The sequence below is a fragment of the Paramisgurnus dabryanus genome, chromosome 13, assembly GCF_030506205.2.
Source record: "Paramisgurnus dabryanus chromosome 13, PD_genome_1.1, whole genome shotgun sequence".
In the NCBI taxonomy this organism is placed as follows: Eukaryota; Metazoa; Chordata; class Actinopteri; order Cypriniformes; family Cobitidae; genus Paramisgurnus; species Paramisgurnus dabryanus.
Window position 1 is genome coordinate 16,908,721 of NC_133349.1, and position 19,781 is coordinate 16,928,501.

The 19,781-nt window shown below is 36.5% G+C and overlaps 2 protein-coding genes across 2 annotated transcripts; one reads left to right on the forward strand and one right to left on the reverse strand.

Moving 5' to 3' along the window:
- Positions 1-8,256: 8,256 nt before the first annotated feature.
- On the reverse strand, positions 8,257-14,129 carry sec61b (SEC61 translocon subunit beta). The gene is made up of 4 exons (XM_065260829.2): positions 13,973-14,129; positions 12,283-12,380; positions 11,816-11,923; positions 8,257-8,639 (listed from the first exon to the last, which is right to left on the reverse strand). The coding sequence occupies exons 1-4, from the start codon at positions 13,973-13,975 to the stop codon at positions 8,552-8,554; spliced, it is 297 nt and encodes a 98-aa protein (XP_065116901.1). The 5' UTR covers positions 13,976-14,129; the 3' UTR covers positions 8,257-8,551.
- Positions 14,130-14,326: 197 nt separating this feature from the next.
- alg2 (ALG2 alpha-1,3/1,6-mannosyltransferase) lies at positions 14,327-19,580 on the forward strand. Its single transcript, XM_065245523.2, has 3 exons — positions 14,327-14,482; positions 15,156-15,465; positions 17,310-19,580. Exons 2-3 carry the CDS (start codon positions 15,157-15,159, stop codon positions 18,207-18,209), a joined length of 1,209 nt encoding a protein of 402 aa, XP_065101595.2. The 5' UTR covers positions 14,327-14,482; position 15,156; the 3' UTR covers positions 18,210-19,580.
- The last annotated feature ends 201 nt before the right edge of the window (positions 19,581-19,781 follow it).

Consider the following 19,781-nt stretch of genomic DNA (forward strand, 5'->3'; position numbering starts at 1 on the left):
TGGTAAAGCCATTCAAGTTGATTTAATAACATAAAGTTGAGCCAAAATAACCTAGTCAAATATCTGATCTCAATCCATTTTTGAGAACATTGTGATTCACAATTTGTACTGACTAGTCAGCATGCAGCCATTGTGCCTGAAGCACACCTGTGCAAAACAAGTGCATGCTTTAAACTAGCAATGACCCTACAAAATGCTGTTCTTCAACTTGGAATGCTGGTGTGCTGACAGCCTAACCAAGTTTTAACTAGCTTGACCTGAAGGTCAATCAGCTTACCATAAAGACCATGCTGATTGACCAGTTTTACCAGTCTGATCTCATGGGAATTTGTAACTATTTTACAAGGTGGGTAATTCATGTGAAATGTCCAAAAGTATACAAAAAAAAACACAGAAGCACCGTCCATAAACCCACACTGTAAAAAAATCGGTAAAAATTACAGTATTACTGGCAGCTGTTTACCAGTAACTTACTCAGGGTTCCCACGGGTCCTTAAAAATCCTTGAAAGTTTGTGAATCTGGGGGAAATAATTCAAGGCCCTGGGAAGTTTTTGAAAATATACATACATAGATACAGGTCATGGAAAGTGCTTGAATCTATTTTATGCAAGAAGTTTTCTGGAAAAATATCCATATTATTCCCTGTGTATTGAGGATAATATCATAAAATGTCACACGTGCTAAACTTAAATGCTTATTTTTTCTGTATGCGAATGTTGATTCATACCAAAATGCTTTATTGCATTGTTGTGTTTGACACATGAAAACGTCTCGGGTTACGCATGTAACTGTTGTTTTCTGAGAAGGGAACGAGACGCTGCGTCTCCCTTACCATACTTCCTGCATCCCTGTAACTCCGTCTTTGGCAATATTTCAGATAGCGATATACTTCTGGCTCCCGCATCACCCTGTCTTTTTCGTTAAGCCTCACCATTTGTTGAATTTAAGATACACATTCAGACGCACTTACCCCTGGAAGCGTCCCCAAAGTGTCACCGCAGTGACGCAGCGCGAGTTCCCTTGGAAGGGAACTGTAACAATGTATCTTAAACGGTAACATGATATAACCTTGCTCTCACTTGAATTGTGTCCCCACATTTAGTCCTTGAATTTGAGGGTATTGGACCTGAAAGGTCCTTGATTTTGAAGTTAACTAAGGTGTGGAAACCCTGCTTACTGTAGATTTAAATGTATGTTGTTCCCTGGCAACAGTTTGTTTAAAGTTAAATGAACATTAAACTTTAACAAGTCTTTGTCTTTATAGAATAAGTCTATGAAATAACAGCCTCATGCAAAGCATTAATGTTTAATTTTCTTTAAAAGGAACACTCCACTTTTTTGAAAAAAAAAAGAGCTCATTTTCCAGCTCCCCTAGAGTAAAACATTTGATTTTTACCGTTTTGGAATCCATTCAGCTGATCTCCGGGTTTGTCGGTACCACTTTTAGCATAGCTTAGCACAATCCATTGAATCTGATTAGACCATTAGCTTTGCGCTCAAAAATAACCAAAAAGTTTCGACATTTTCCTATTTTAAACTTGACTCTTCTGTAGTTACATCGTGTACTAAGACTGAAGGAAAATTTAAAGAAGTGATTTTCTAGGCAGATATGGTTAGGAACTATACTCTCATTCTGGCGTAATAATCAAGGACTTTGCTGCTGTAACATTGTTGCAGTAGGCGTAGTGATATTACACACCGCCTGAAAATAGTCCCCTTGGTTACTTTCAATAGCAGGGGACTATTTTCAGGTGCTAAACCACTAAATAACATACATTTAATTCTACTGGCAAACAGCTACAGCAATTTTTTACAGTCCATCATATATATATATATATATATATATATATATATATATATATATATATATGTATATATTACAGTGATATTGTGTTGATTTTATTATTAATAAATGTTTTCAAAGCAGTGTTAAAATGTTGTCTTGGTATTAAACAGGGGAGAGGGGAACAGAATTACAAAACAGGGATAAACAGAGTAAGAGAGAATGTGTGTGACAGATGTACTGTACTGTAGCTGTCAAGGGGTGATACTATGTGAGTGTGTATGAGACGTGACAGTGACACCCTGGTCATTCGCCCATCTCCTGCCCTGTGACATCACAGGGGGATGATGGTTTGGATGGAAATGGAGCACACATGCATAATCCTCAAAGCATTACAACAGTCACATATCTATGGACACATGAAAACAGATAAACAGATATTATTAGAGACAGTAAGTGATCTGATTTGATTGGATGTCTGCCACATATTTAGCTTTGGATAATATGTATTTGGACATAATGTGTTTAATTATTTATATTTCTAATCGGAGCTAGATATTAAAGTATTTTTTACTCCACTACACTTAAAAATAGTGCTAAATAGCAATAAAAGTGGTTCACTGGCTTGTAATTATAGAGGAACCACTTTCAGTGCTACATAGCACCATTTTAAATTTCATTTAAAAATTAATTATATTGAAAATTTAGTAATTTTATATTTAAAGAAATAAAATAGAGTAAGAAGTTTCAAAATTTCACTTTAACTTTTAATCTGATTCATTTTATTTTTGAATATCTCTTCACTGTCGTCAAACTATGTGTAATATTGGTGTGATAGTGTAAATAAGATTTCTCACATGTAGATTTTCAGATATAAATACTTTTATATTCAATACGTCTAAAATAGAATGATCTACTTTATGGTGTAATTTTTCCTTTTTGTAGTTTTAAGTCCTTTAGTCACAATCTACAAAGAAAATATACATTTGAAACCTAAATTATGAGAAATAAATACATATTGGAAGGTAAGGACAGCTACTGAAAAAAAGCAATGACACACTCACATGCTCTGTCTTGCCCTTTCACCTCCTTCAATTCAAACTGAAAGTGTGTGTTGTCTCGTGAGATGCCCCACCGGCAGCATGTGTTACTGTTACCTCAATCTGAGGTTGTGTAACAGTGCTGAGTGTTGATTACATACTCTTGATTTTGAATGTATCGTGTTAGGCAAGCCCCTCTCACGTCTCACCACCTGACTGGGGTCCTCAAGTGCACACATGTAGTAGTGGAAAAAGCATGCCCTAAAAATAACACTCACACACTTACGGACCTCAGGGATGGTACAGAACATGCATGGGAGGGGAAGGGGGGTTAATATTAGAAAGCACACGGTAATAAGAGTAGCAGTGCCAGTGGCCGACCACATTGTCGCCCTATCCTGCACCATTTTAATCTGTGCCTTGGGATCTCCTCGTGCCCTCAACGTCACGTAAACGTAGCGCATTCCTCTTTAGGTCACACGTACTCACACATATATATATGCACACACACACTTTCTCCGTTCTGCATTCCAACAACAGTCACACGCGCTGCATCATCACCGTTGGCCATGTTACATCCTCCGTAATGAGTTCACGGCTATTTCTGTCTGTCTGGGCCTAGAAAAACAGCAGAGAATAAAAAATAGAAAGCAAGAGAGAAAGATGCGTGGAAGGTGGGGGGTATTCGGCCCTCTCTGCCAACAGAATTACATTTAGCCAACTTACTGTCTGTCAAGGATCCAAAAGTACAAAAGGTCCAGATGATCGGCTGGGTTTGGTTTAAAAAACGGCCTGCCAGCTGACTCCTGGCCATTCGCCAGTGGTCAAATGAAGATGTGATGACACATTATCGCTTTACATCAGATGATTATATTGTGCTCACTGGCCTGCGATCATTCGCTTGTCTTCTGTCAATTCATGTGCTTATTCTCTCTAACCTGCACGGCTGTTGGTCTCACCCTCATGAGTGGTTTTGACTGATCAAAACTGGCATTTATTTATGAGTTCTGGATGTAAACCAGACTGCTGTATTCATGTGATTTTAGGAAGTCACTGCATGATACTTTAAAACACGTCTGCTTTTAACTGTAATATTATGAAACCGTATTGAGGACGGATGAGTCTGCGCGTTTGTCCCAAAGGACCTCAGCATTGGCCTTAGTGCAAGATCGATAGCGACTCTCTCTCCATTCCACGCTTTATCAACCATATGATCCATTATAACCGGGCACTCTTTACCAGCACGCTTCCCTAAACACACACACATTGCCATGATGCTGCTCTTCTCCCGCCATTCCACACCAGTTGCCCGCTTTGGGTCCCTGAGGAAAGTGGACGATTCCAATAGGGCTCAAATTCACTGAGCCATATACTACCAGGCAAAGAAACACGAGCACGAATGGATGTGGAGATAGAGAACGAAACAGAAATACACCCAAACATCAGAGAAGCGCAGATCAAAGAGACCGATTAAAAAATGGAGGACAGAAATGAGCTTTCATTTTGACTTTAATGCTTATCAAGGCTTTGCTCTGAACCATAAATGAACGAAGGTGTCATAACCACAAAATGTTTGTAAATGGGTGATTTTTTTTATGTAGAGGAACTTTTTTTGCCAAGAGTGATTTTAAAATATAAAATGCATTTAAAGATACATATGTGACCCAGTTATGAGATTAGGAGCATTTAAATTTGATTTCAGTTATTAAGTTCACTCTGATTTTAATATTTGACATGGACTCACCAAGATTTTATATTCATGCAGGATGATTTTGCATGGTGAAAAGCAAACTTATTTGATTAAGTAAGGAATAATTGACGACGGGCTATCGAATTATAAGAAAATAATGCACACCCAAGCGGGTGTGCATTATTTTCAAATAATTCAAAGGACCGGAGTCAATTATTCCTCTTATACCACGGTTACCACAAACATTGCTCTGGTGCCTATTTTTAAGACATTTGACAAGTTAGGTGTGCGGTTATCAGAAATAAATGCATACCCATGGAACATTTCTCAGCCAATCAGAATACAGCATTCAACAGACCCGTGGCATAAAATCCTTAATTGGTAAAACCTAAAAAAAATTCTTTCAATTTTAATTTTCGAACTTTTGTCCAATTCGCAATTTTACATTTCCTTTGGTGTGTAAGTGTGTATTTGTACATCTTAAAGATATGCAAAAGGTACAAACCCCAAAGTAAATGATAACTTTTAATTCAGATCATTAGTTGCAATAGTCAGTAGTTCTGTTCAAAGTATAATTATTCAAAGTAAGATTATTCACCTTGATGATGTAATTGCGATTATTATTGACGATTAATAGATTTCACATTGAAGTTTTTAATGTTTATAACTTTATGAAGCAGTTGCATGGTAAATTCCAAACATCCAAAACTAAATAAAAATGTAAATAACAAAAAATTATTGGAGTTATATTGTTGCAATATTGGGGCAATTTTTTGGTGTCCAAAAATAACGCGGGTTATCGTCTCCAACGTAAATCTCTTTTCTTGGACAACTACAAACTTTGGTTTAGTATTGGTGATGTGCAGACTGGCATTATCATAATTCCTCCAGCATCCGACTCACAGCTAACACTCCTGTTAGCATTGCATTATGACCGAATCTTTCAAACATGGTAAGGAGCGCCACATTTCCGGCTGACGTCAGAGGTATTCAGGCTAATTTCAACGTACAGATTAGCTGGCCAATCAGGGACACAGCGCTTTTCAAATCGATGAGTTTTGTACATGAATAAGTGCGTTTCAGGGAAATCTGGAGCTACAAAAATGTACAGTATGTGGAAAATAACGTGTTTTTAAACCATAAACCACACAAACACATTGTATTACACCAAATACACAAAACAACGTTGTTTTTTAGCAATGAAATAGGTGCACTTTAATGAAAAAACTTATTTTTTAAGTGTTACCAAATAAAGTAATGTGTACAAGTAGATCCAACTTTCACTTTTTACAGTGTATTTATTAATTTATATAATGGTTGCTCATGCACATACAAATAATTAGGTCATGTTTCGTGTGAATCTTATGTTGAGAACAATGCGCTGTATGTTGTGAAAATGGATGAGAAGAAAGAATGCAGGAGTGTCTTGCCTCTGCTATCTTGCTCTACTTTGGCAAATACCACTGTCATCACCTCCAGGCTGTTGCAAAGTCATCCTTACACATTCACACTATTTTTCCTTCAAGTACAAACCACACTTGTGAGATTTTATTTTTTTTGTGTCTGAATGTTGTTGTGCACATGTTTCCCTGTCACAAGTGTTAAAAGATGAAATATGTGACATACCTGGGTTGATATACGGTGTCATATAGCTACTGAATTCATTTTAGGTATGCTGAAGGAAACATGAGGGATAAAATAATCATGAACGCTTTTAAAGATTCTTTGTAATCTTTTGATGAACACGGCTTTCTTTCTTTTCCTGTGTTGATGTGTTTCCTACCGAAACAGGAAGTTGGGGACACAACGAAGGGCTCAAAAAAGTGTTTCTGTAGCTACTTATATTATACAGATCTTTAAATACTAGTTGTGACAAAACAGTAGGCACCAAGTTCCAGTGAATTTGTGTGCAGCCCCCTCCCTCGTTCTAAAATGATACAGAATTTCCCCAAGTTAAGGAAGGGTCCTTACCAGCGTTTGGAGGTGGAGACAAAACTGCACACTTTCCTAGTTGTCATCCTTTTAAAATTATCAAGACCTGCATTTCCACCTCAACTATTGGGGTTTCCACAAATACCCCCTCCACTTTTGGTTTCCTCCAAATCACTCCCTTTCTCAAACTCACCATTAGAGGTTTTAGATAAAGAGCAGTTGTGTTTAATTGCAACTATAAGGTTTTTGTTGAAAGAGATATGGTTGAAGAAAAGTGGTGAAGACTTGACCTATTTAAGATTTGATCTTTCCTCTGAGGAAAAGAAAGAGAAAGAGAGAGAGAGAGAGAAAGAAGAAAAAAGAGAGAGATTTGCATTGAGCATGAGGCATGCTGCTGTATGTAACAGTGTATTTGAAAGCATGTGGCATTGCACGCAGCGCTCAGCATTGATATCTGTGAGTGTTTTTCTCTGGGGCTGTCCCTCTACACAGGCAGCGGTTAGGGCTCAGGAAATGGTTACAAGAAAAAAGAAAAATATATCAACAGAAAAAAACTTGAGGTGTGAACACTTTCATCCAAACACATTTTAAAATTTCCAAGAAATTTTTTAAAACTTGCAGCAATTTCTTTTTAATGCAGTCCATGCATTTGTGTCAAAATGAAGAAATATTTTGGGTTAAAATATTTAAAAAAATCAAAAGAAAATACATCACATAAACCTTTTGTTTTTAAAATGTGTTCAAATCATTTTAAATGTATATAGGCGCCATTCATGATTTATTTAATTTGAACAGAGATGTAAGTTATTATAGTATATTAATGCCTTAGTCAAAACACTGGTTCTTGGCCTAAAGTGACACACAGATCTCAACAGGCAACAAATTAAATGCATACCATACAATCTTGTTGAGACGCATAGAAAAAAAACAGTGCTTCTTGTGCACATGGATCCATTTTTAAGATGATACTGAATAATTCTAACTGGGTTGATTGTTGGGATTATTGTGAACCAGAGGGAAACCTTACTCTCAGTTAGGACATGAATAATAAAGAACATAGACGGACACACAGAAATAAACACACACTGAAGAGTCCTGCTCTGATTGTAAGAGTGGCCCATTGCGCCTCCTACAGGCTAATCTTAATGATTTTGATTGAAAAGTGTCATTGATCCATGGGAATATTTTAAAATTTTAAGCATCTACAAGAAATGACTGCAATCCAAAATATACATTTTGAAGGATTCCTAAGGAAACAGTTATTTATCCACCATAAAACTGCTATTTTTTTATGTGCAATGCACTTCTTCGAATACAGATTATGTAGCTTGTACAATATTATTTAATTCTGTCATCAACTAAAAATTGAAAGAATTTAACAGCAATAAACAATTCTTGCAGCATGTGCCCCAGCTCCTCTTTTCCCCCATTAGAAAATACTAAGTATGTTTCACTTAGGTTTAAATATAAATATGTACTGATATATAATTCTACATCAATTCTCCATAATCTTTTAAACTAATAAGCCAACAATATACATGTTTTAATAACTTTGTGCTGCACAGGGCAAAATGTTTCAACTGCACAGACATGCTTGAGTAAGGTGAGGTAAGTGATGACTGTAGCAAAGGCTCATTGGAATTTAGGTTACAGCACATTATTACATCATGTTTAGAAAATGGGTGAAGCACAAACAGCTCACACACTAACAGCATGTCTGGAATGTATATTTGCATAAAACTATTCTTATGCAAGTAACACCCTGTCATTTTCCTTATTCCAGAAGATGAGATAAAAGCAAATGGAAACAAATGTTTTATAGCACTTTATTGTACAATTTTACATTTTAGTTTTGTACAAAGGTTTAAAAAAAAAACATGTTCTGCTGTGATGAAGAAAACAAAAAGAAAAAACTGAATCCGTTTATAATGACTAAATGGTTGTAGTAGTGACTGGGTAAACTCTTATGGGGCGAATACCCCTTGAAATGGAGTTTATAATAAAGAAAAGGGCATTGGGGTGATGATGGTCAGAGTTTGGTCCAAGTCCAATGGCTTAAGAATCAGTGACAGGTTTCAGGATCAGAGTTCAGAGGTCATTCAGGATTAGGAGCGGGTGTACTTTCCCCAGATATGCAGCATGAATACAGATGCGATAAAAAGCAGACTCATCACCAAAACAGGTACTGGGCCACTGCAAGAAGAAAAGTAAAATTTCTGTCAGCTCTCATCAACAAATGTTAAAACACAGAGACCCCTAGTGGAGGATAGACAGTTTTAACAAGACTACACAAACTTTCAAAATTCATATCATTAATTGCAATACTCAGTAGTTCTGTTTAAAGTATGATTATTCAAAGTAAGATTATTCACCTTGATGTAATTGCGATTATTATTGTTGATTAATAGATTTTACATTGAAGTTTTTAAATGTTTTATAACTTTATGAAGCAGTTGCATGGTAAATTCCAAATAGGGATGCTAAACAATTAATCGCGATTAATTGTTAGCAGAATAAAAGTTTTTGTTTACATCACATGTGTGTGTAAACTGTGTATAATAAATAAATAAATATAAATATAAAATAAATAAATAAATAAATATATATGAACACATTCATGTATAATTTTAAGAAACATTTTTTTTAATATATTAAATATTTATATTTATATATAATATAAATTATACATAAATATACAAATGTATATACACATGTAAACATTTCTAAAACATATACATGCATGTGTGTACATTTATTTATACAAAGTTATTATACACAGTTCACACACATATATGATGTAAATAAAAACTTTTATTTTGCTAGCGATTAATCGCGATTAATCGTTAAGCATCCCTAATTCCAAACATCCAAAACTAAATAAAATGTAAATAACAAATAATTATGGGAGTTATATTGTTAGTAAACAAGCAAATAGCTAAAGAACGCGTCAACTCAGCAATTTTTTGGTGCCCAAAAATACTTCCGAAATGCACAGAAAGGAGCACAAATGGACAGCTGCAATTTAGATTTTTTTGCGATTATGTAACGGTTTTAGCTGTAATTGAAATCCCAATTCATTTTTCGAATTAAGTGTGCTGCCCCATTTCAGAAGGTATAAAAACACGCTGATCTACACTATTAAAATGTTTATAAACCTGAATGACAAATTTTAGTTTTTGCTATCTGTCAGATGGTGATTCAAAACATTAGTTAATACATTCAAAGTAAAAATGTGCACAGTGTTATGCAAGTTCTTTTGACTGGGACCAATTTCCTCCCAGTGGGCCAATCAGGACTGCTCATCTTGATCATGTGACTAGGGGGTAATTAGGATTATTAATGTTGGCGAGTAGGATACTGTTAACAAGCTAGGCGGAAAATGTGGGGCTTTATTAAAGCAGGAACTGACCATCCCCAGGGTCGCTAGGTAGCCGTGTAACCATGCCGACTGAAGGCCCACCCCTCAGGCTTTAATTGATGTGACCTTTTCCAACAGAACTTTAATTAAGCTCCAAAACACACACACAGACACACAAACCTGAAGACTTCACACACTTAACACCACACATACGTTCTCATTCTCTAAGAGATGCACAAGTGTAAATAAGACCACTGTAGGTAATCTAAAAAAAATAATTTTAAGATGCACATCTAGGTACTAATGTAATAATCTAGAACAATGCTGTACACATGAAAACAAAGATTAATTTACGTGAAAATTGTATTAGAAATTCCTGCAGAAGTTCTTTGTTCACTTAAAGTTCAAGTTGCATTAAGAATACGCTTTAAATACTGACACACGTGCGCACATCTACACAGCTGTGAAATAGAAAACAGCAGGGGAGAGATCAAATGAAGACGGAGGTTGAGCCCATGAGGCCAATTTCCTGTCGTTAAAATTTCATGTTTATCCTTATAAATGCTAAACCTCTTAGAACCTTCTGCCCCTCCCTGCCGTGTCACTTCCTGTAGAGTTGAGCAGATGAATTAATAATGAGCATCTGTGTGTTCGTGTTGGATCTGTGCACATTAAGCATGTCTATAAATCAGTTTCGTTTTGATATTAAGCATTGAATAACAATTCATGTCATCTAATATGATTTCTTAATGGTTCCACAGTTACCATTTACTAGGGCTGGGCAGTATATTGGGGTTTGGTAATATATCAGTGTTTTTCCCGCCGTGATACAGAACAGACGATAACGTCTGTATTGGTATGGTCTGATTTCCCCCTTATTCTTTGCAACAACAGCCCTGCCAGATATGTACAACAAGGTCAGATGTAAGCTTTCCAACCAGTTTACATGTTGTGCACCGTGTATGTTTTCAAACAATAAAATAAAAATAAAATATTTGTAAAAATAAAATGCAAATAAAAACACATTCTCATCAATTCAGTCAAACAAGACGTTAGGGATGCACCGATACCACTTTTTTGGACTACGAGTACGAGTACTTGCATTTCAGTACTTGCCGATACCGATACAGAGTACTTAATAAAAAACATGATTTAAATTTACAGGTAACAGCTTTAGTCATATAATTTAACAAAAAAACAAGGGACTAGTTTTCCAGTTTGTTGTAAACTCTGCCTCTTTGGACAACACAAGAGGCATTAACCCCTTACACGCTGCTCAAACATAGACATTTCTCAGAGCGTGGTATCGATCCCTGGTATCGGGGGACTTTTAACGAGTACGAGTACTTTAGAAAATGTGGTATCGAGGCCGATACCAGTATCGGTGCATCCCTACAAGACGTCTATCTGGCAAACTACTATCATTTAAGTGCATAGCTGCATTTACACCCACTGTATGTGAATGCTGGATGTATGTAAATGTAAACTAATATTTTAATTAATTAATTAAAATATTAGAGATGTACCAATATTAACATTTTCAGATGCACCGATAGCCGATTATTCAGACAGATATCTGCCGATACTGATAGTTTGGTGGTTAGATTAACTCGCATTAACTAAATTCTGTAGATTAAATTTGCTTAAAAAAGGGATGTTTCTTTACATTTTCTATACACAGAACTCTATTCATTGCATTTTCCTGTTCTCTTTTGATTGACACGTCTTATCGACCATGACTATAGTGTTTTTTAAAACTATCTGCCGATAGTCTAAAAATAGGTTTTATTGGCTGATATATCTCTAATTACATCATTTTATTCCATTTAATTAGATTTTATTTCCTTTTTGATTATTTAATTATATTAATATTTTACTTAAATAAAATGTCTTTAATATAAATATGAAAATAATAAAAAAGGCACTGAAATAAAACCTACAATGGAAAGTCAACATTAAAAACAAAATAAAACAAGCAATATTCAAGCTATCAACTCTATCAGCTACTCACACTTTAAGTCCTGGTGAGTCCTCAGTGTAAAAGCGCCAAATCCCTCCTGTCCCCCCAGCTGACGTTGTGGATCTGCCTCCACTGCGTGCACCACTGCTGGGAGCTTTCCTGTGGAAACCACCAAAATGACAGACAAGACTAATGTCAGATATGCTCAAGCAATCTTGATGACCCTTTTGATCAGTGCAGCAACCAACCAAATCACATCATATACTGAAGATGTTCAAACACAAGAAAACAGTGAGGAATCAATGTGACTTGCAGGGGGGCACAATATTAAGTTTTGCTGATCTAATCAATCACAGTTGACGCAGAAGCCAAGATATACAAAATAAAGTTTAGATATGATTAGATCAAGTGGGCACTGGGCAATGAGTGAAGTTAAGCAAAGCTTAACCAATAAACTTTGAATATGTGTTGGTTGGTGTTTTGGGACCAAATAATCTGATGCTCACTGAAACCCTTACCTCTGTCTTGCTGATGTTCCAGCAGCTCGAGGGGCCACTGTCTTACTGGGGGAACGGCTGGAGGCACCGACATTTGTTGCACTAGATGCAGGCCCAGGCTAAATGCAAGAGAGGAGCAGAAGAAGAACCGTAAACCAAATGGATATTATGAATACTACATTGTGCCTGTGGAATTGTTACAAACAGTAACTTGTGTATTATTCTTTAAGATATTATACACTACAAAACAATTAATACAACAAATAATGCTATAATTAGGCATGTTGCTAACTCCGCTGTCGCGGCTGACTTTTTGGTTCCGCTCAAAGAAACTCAAGATTTCCTCAGGCGGCGTGCGGTGTTGTGGAAAATAATGCTTCCGTTGGTTTTTATTCTGGAGTTTTTATTGTTAACACCACCAGAAGAACCATAGGTACCTTCTCGTTTTCAGTCACCACCTTTCATGTTTAACTACTGGCCGTGCGAGCTCGCCAAAGTCTGTTGTTTGTAAAATCCTCGTTGTTTTTGGTGAAGTTGAGTTAAGACATTCTTGAAACTGTAATAGACATTTAGTTTAATTGCTAAACTACAAGTGAACGAAATTTTAATAAATTTGAACGACGACCACGGGAGTTTTACCATTCCCAAAATCTGCTTGAATGGACAAAGAATGTGAAGCAGGCGTATAGCCATGTAGTAGATGTCTGTATATATTAGAATAGCTATGAATTGAATATTTTTGTTTTTAATCTAAAACTTGTAAAAGAATTAAGATACGAAACCCTTTGGTTAAAACAAATGAGATCTTTGAGCCAATCTTGGAGTTATTAGCAAAATTCTGAATAATGAGTGTTATTTGGTGTAATTAGCAGTTTGTTTTTTATATATCTGACTTTTCAAACAGCTGGCAAACAGCTTATCCTGAAAGATTCAGGTCAATATCTCAAATTAAAAAAGTTGTAGCAAAAAAGCGTCATCATTTTCATGATTCGGTCACACATTTTCTTGAATTCTAATGGAAAACATGGACAAAATAAAGTAATGATTTTCAAGATTCAAATGGCCAGGATTTTGTTATTCTTGAACCCATAAACATGATCTTGGTCTCATTTAAAAGCTTTTTCAAGCTCTTTCTATATGAACAACTAGTTTTAGCATTTAACCATTTTGAAAATTTTAGCAACATACCTACTATAATGAGCACCCAGATGCATTATACAAACCGTTCATACATAACTATTAACCCGTTATGCCTTATTAGTGCAATAGCATATTAATGAAAATGTCCATTAAGGTTTAAAATGTTCAAACTGAGTAAATAGTACCGCCATTTAGATTTAATTCAAATCATCACTCAAAAAAAGAAAAGTGTGGGTCAGACTGAATCTGAAGAGCTTGGTGGTCCAAAATAGCCACGTCTCCTAAACTGATGCGGTCATTGAAAATAGCGAGCTAACGAATCCACAAATGATGTGCATATTACACTACTAACACAACACTAAACAAACATATCACATTTTAAGGAATTAAAATGATCTAGCTTAAAGCACACCTATCTACATTAAAAATTATAGTGACTGTAAGTTATGACTAGCTAGCTAAAACAGCTAGCAATCAAGAAATAACGTTAGCTATGAATGCGCAGACAACACTTATTTTAGACTGCTTCATTATAAAGTTGAATTACAAAGATCTTGATGAAGAAACTTACCATTTTGTTTAGTATTTGTTTCAAGACTCTGAAGAAGACTCAGTCTGATTTAACTGCCTCTGTTACTGAACTCCAGCCGATCCGGACCGCTAAAGGAGAAAGCCTGTTGATGACGCTTCACTGAGAAAGCCACGACAACCATAGAAAGGACCCTCTTAGGAGCCGGTGTAGTGCCTGATTTAAATAGATTCTGTTAATCGGGTTTATTGCATTTTTGGACGACTTGAGAAAGCAATTTTAATAAAGATCACAGAGGAAATAATTTGCAATATAAGACAATTTAATATAACCTGCAAATGCAGCTTCGGAACCTAATTTAATTGAGGAAAAATCTAAGTGGAGATAACCCAGTACAGTGACGTGTCATACGCGATAGATGATGTGTACGGAAGACATTGTGGCTCAATCCTGAAGCCAGTTTCATTATTATATCGCATTTGTGAACTTTAAGCCATTTTAGTTATTTATACAGGCAGCTGAAGTGGTGTTAGTGTAAACACACGAGTAAAGGTAAGCATTGTTAATTCCTAGTTTAAAAAAAGGTCTGCCTGAAATTGGTAATTAAAGCACAGGTATGTAAACAAGATTGTTTATTCATTGAGTCTTGACAGTGTTGCTATACTATTGTTAGTAACCACCAAGAAGCAGTGAGTGTTGAATTTGACGACTTTATTCAATATATGCCTGAATTTTAAGAGTTTTGAGATCACATGTCCCGTTTGTTTTTAGCTATCTTCTGTCATTTAACAATGTAGAGTAAAGCTAGGCATTCGAGTTTATGGGGCGGTTTCCCAGACAGGGTTTAGGTTAATCCAGGACTAGGCATTATTTATATTAGGTAATTTAAGACGTTTTTACAAACATACCTTACAAAAACACTACAGGTGTGCATCGTGAGACAACAATGTCACAGATATATGTTAAAATTAGTCAGGACAAGGTATTTTTAAATTAAAACAGCTGAAACATGCATTTAAGTCTGGGACCAGGATAAACCCTTTCCAGGAAACTGCCCCGATGACACCCATTGACATGAACACACACAGACTCGTGTTGCAACTACACAGTCACATAAAATGAGCTTGTTTTGATCAAAACCCGTTTGTTGAAAAACAACTCTTCAGCATCAATATTGGATGTAAGTGTCACTTGACTTGATTTTGTCTCTGTGTTCTCACAACAGAATGGTTCGAGTGGTGTTCCTGCACCCTGATCTGGGTATAGGTGGAGCAGAGCGTCTGGTGGTGGATGCAGCTGTAGCTCTACGCTCTCGTGGCTGCAGTGTGCAAATCTGGACAGCACACTATGACCCACAGCACTGCTTCTCTGAGACTCTTTCACCTGATCTGCCCGTGGTGTGTGCTGGTGACTGGCTGCCCACCAGTGTGTTTGGCTATTGCCATGCTTTATGTGCATACCTGCGTATGATCTACGTAACTCTCTATCTTGTATTCCTCAGTGGGGAGGAGTTTGATGTAGTCTTCTGTGATCAGGTAACAACTTATATTAACAAACTTTAAACGATACTTATGCTAACCACTACGGATATGCCGATACTGATAGTCATAATCTATATGAATAGCGATACCGATAGTTTTACTTTTTACTGTTTCAAATTATGTTGTGAAATCCTAGAAGTGCAGAGTCTGAGGGTTATACCCATAAAAATGTAATTAAAAACCATGTGTATTATAAATAATATAATTATTATATAAACTTAAAAAAAAAAAAACGTGTAAGTAGTAAAACAATACAAATTCAAACGGGGCAAAAAGTTGTAGGTTTAAAAAAACATTTTAATTCCCCCTTCCATTGGACCACAGTGGTTTTGCCTACTGCCTGCTTTCCCATTTACCTCAAGTCATCTGCACACAGAAGTTAATTAAGAAAACAAAGCTGTTCAGTAGTTATGAAACTCTAGTTAGTAGGCTTTCAAAGTTATTTTATTCACTTTAAACATTGGAAGTGATTATTTTCTCTTTAATACAGATGATACTGACTCATAAATAAATTAATCATGACAAAAAAATGATGATAACCGATGTTTTTCAACAAGTCTGCTATGTTAGCGATTATACTTAACAGTCATTCCGTTTAAAATTAAGTTCAAATTTCATTGGTGGCTCGAATGTAAACCACTTCAAACACATTGCAATAATTAAATGGTTTTAAAGAAAAATATGAGGCTGTCCACTTGTGTACACATAACCGTATAAGTACAATTTTGGCTGTATTATTTCTGTCTCTTTCAAAAATTGCTTTAACCCCACTGTTAGATGGAATTTACGCCCATACCCAACCACTATTTGATAGTACTGATCTTTATATGTGAATATTTCAACCAAGGTATAAATATGTGAAAACGCAACTAATGAATGAACTTTCTTTTCAACCACATATTTATAATTTATGTGTGAAATTTATGGGTCCCAAAAGTGGGATCCAAAGGTCCACATTGAAAATCTATAATTAAAAACAGACATTTCACATTGAAATCACACTATTGTAGTGAGTTTTACTTTGACCAAACCAAAAACGCATGTTTAAATTATTTGGATTGTGTTAAGTAATATAGGTATAATTTTATGCATTAGCAGTCTGCCATTTTTGGAAATAAATAAAATGTTTATCTTTTATTGCATAACTGAGCCATGTTGTGAGCTATGTATTTCTTCCATTAGGATTGTATTATTTTTTTTTGTCTCACTCTTTGAGAATATTGTTGTTGTATATTTAAGCATGCAGACAAATGTTTTATTAACAGCTTAGATGGTATTGGAGTAGGGCTGCAATGATTAATCGTGTGTCCCATTAAAAATGCCTGTCTGAAATAGATTCAGAATCGATTCTGTGTTTCATGCACAGCTTGTGCGTGTTCTACGGTGTTTTGGTCAGTACGAAGTCCTTATCGATCTAAAATCATTTTGAGTCCGAGTCGTTTATAACGTGCATTTAAAAAAGCAACACTTGTTAAACAAAAACATTAAAAATAATCTTTATTATCATGAAAATACCTGAAACAATTTGAAGAACAGCGATATAAATATCCTTATAGACATTTCCTGGAATAGCGTTTGTAATGCTGCTTCTTTTGTGGCAGAAAGGGAGTTTCTGCACGAGAGCGCTCCCTGGCTTTGGGATGTGCCGGGATTTTACCGTAATATAGTTAAAATTCATTCATTGAGAAAATGCGCATTTGCACGATTAATCGTTACAGCCCTATATTGGAGTAGCATTGATGTTGACAGATACCCAGCACATAAAAAAAAGAATATCGTGCCATCTAAAAACTTAATACATTCACTGTTTAAAGTTTTTTACTCTCTCCCTTTTTCAGGTTTCAGCATGTATTCCCTTTTTGCGTTTGACATGTCACAGAAAAAAAGTCTTGTTCTACTGTCATTTCCCTGACCAGCTGCTCACTCAGCGTCGCTCCGCTCTAAAGCGACTGTATCGTGCTCCCCTCGACTGGTTTGAGGAACTGACCACTGGCATGGCTGACTGCATTTTAGTCAACAGCCAGTTCACTGCTGGAGTCTTCCAACAAACTTTCCCCAAGCTGGCCAAGATCCACACCGATGTCCTGTATCCCTCTCTGAACTCAGCAGCTTTTGACGGTGAAGTAGAGGGCCTTAGTGGGCTGATCCCCGAGGGGCGGAGCTTCCTCTTTCTGTCAATTAACCGCTACGAACGCAAAAAGAACCTCCCGTTAGCGCTGCAGGCGTTAGCGGCTCTGAAGGAACGTCTGTCAGCGGGGGAGTGGGAGCGCGTGCACCTCGTGATGGCGGGCGGTTATGATGAACGTGTGGCTGAGAATGTAGAGCACTATGAAGAGCTGCGCTCACTGGCGGCTTCTCTTGACCTGGAAGACCACGTGACCTTCCTCCGTTCCTTTTCGGACAAACAGAAGTTGTCATTGCTGCACGGTAGTACTTGTGTACTGTACACACCCAGCAATGAGCATTTTGGAATTGTACCCATAGAGGCCATGTACTCGCGTTGCCCTGTTATTGCCGTCAACTCGGGTGGACCGCTGGAGTCTGTGGCACACGATGAAACCGGCTTCCTGTGTGAACCCACCCCTGAGCAGTTCTCTGAGGCAATGCAGAAGTTTGTTACAGACCCTAAACTCAAGCAGCGCATGGGACAGGCTGGCAAAGAGCGAGTCCAGCAGCGTTTCTCACTGCAGGCCTTTACAGAACAGCTCTACAGTCATATCACCCAACTTACCCAATAACATTATGTCATCGTATGCTTTATGGCATTATTACACTTTGCTTTGGACCAGCACACGGATCCATTCTTGTCTGGTTGTTAAGGAAGGACTAATGAAAGTATGTAGTCTTAATGAATGAAAAGAGCACTCAGGGTGTTTGGAGTTAACCTGACTTATAATACCAGCCATGGTCCAGGATCCACAAGAATGTAAAGAACGCGTCTGACTGAGAGGTTAATGAATTATCGTGTGCTGGCCACATTGATCAAATGTGTCATGGCAGGCCTGAGAACTGTGTATGTGTATTTTATGCCAAAGGACCATTAGAGAGTTTCTCGGGCAGAAATCGATAGAGAAGTTTTCTCTGCCCTGCTCCATTCTGCGGTGTGTCATCTTTTGTTCGGTGATAACAATAGAGGGTGTTAAGAGTTATTTCAGTCTCAAACTAAAGATGCTTATAACAAGTTAGTTTTGAGTAGACTAAAGAGAAAGTTTCCTTAGAACACTGAAGGTCATACACTGTATTGGGTTTGTGGTTGTTACTGTCTCTGTGTTTCTTCTCATAAAGGAACTCCTATTGATACGAGACCAAAGCCCTGATTAAATGAAAAGCTGCATTGTGTCTGTTTTGTTTGTCATTGTCTATTGAAGCTTTTATTTTAGGATGTATTGTATAAATAGAGAACAGTGGATTTTTTTTACTGCTCTAACAGATTACTATTGTGTAATTATTATCAAATTTCCATATGAATTTATTTGGATCAGCTGTTTTTTATTACTGTTAAAGCCAGACCATTTAATGCATGCAATTTAAGGTATTAATGTGTAGTGTACACATACAGATCTATTTGTGTGATCTGTCCACACAAAAAAAAAAAACTATGCATGTGTGATAACCTCAGAGGTCAATGTATTCACCAAATTAATATAAATTGGAGGGTGCATTTTAAATAGGATTTAATTCTGTAACGTAGACGGTCAGATGTATTACCTCACTAGCGTCACATCTGTTTTGTTGGCAGTTTGGGAGCAGTTTTTGTTGCATTTTCTCATTAAGACTCGATGTGGTAAAGATGAGCAGCTTATTTTTAGCCGCACACTGATTGGGTTTTAATCATACATTAAAAGAGGGGTTATGGGGCCACTGGATATGTAAATCAAGCAGGTACAGTAACAAGGTCAGAATGCATAACCTTCACAATGCAAAGTGCTGATATTGTCACAACTACTTCTGTGAGGAAAAATTTTTTTAAACGGTTTTATTTTTGCAGGGCAGATTTAACGGGTATGGTGTATGTTGTTTTTGTACCTTGTAATTGTAATGTTCATCACAGTAATCCACTGCATTGGATAAAGATGCCAAGTGCATAAATGTAAATGAGTAGAATGAGAGTGACGCATTGGAATTAATTTACTTATGAAATGAAACACATGAAGACGTTTATTTAAAGGTGCCAAAGAATGCATTGAAATAATGTAAAATTTTATGATTTGCCTTTTAATCAAATAGTCTATTTTTGCCCTATTTGGAGGGCTCATGAATAATAATATTGAGCTCTGCTCTAATTGCACTGCTCTGCTCTGAGGCTCATG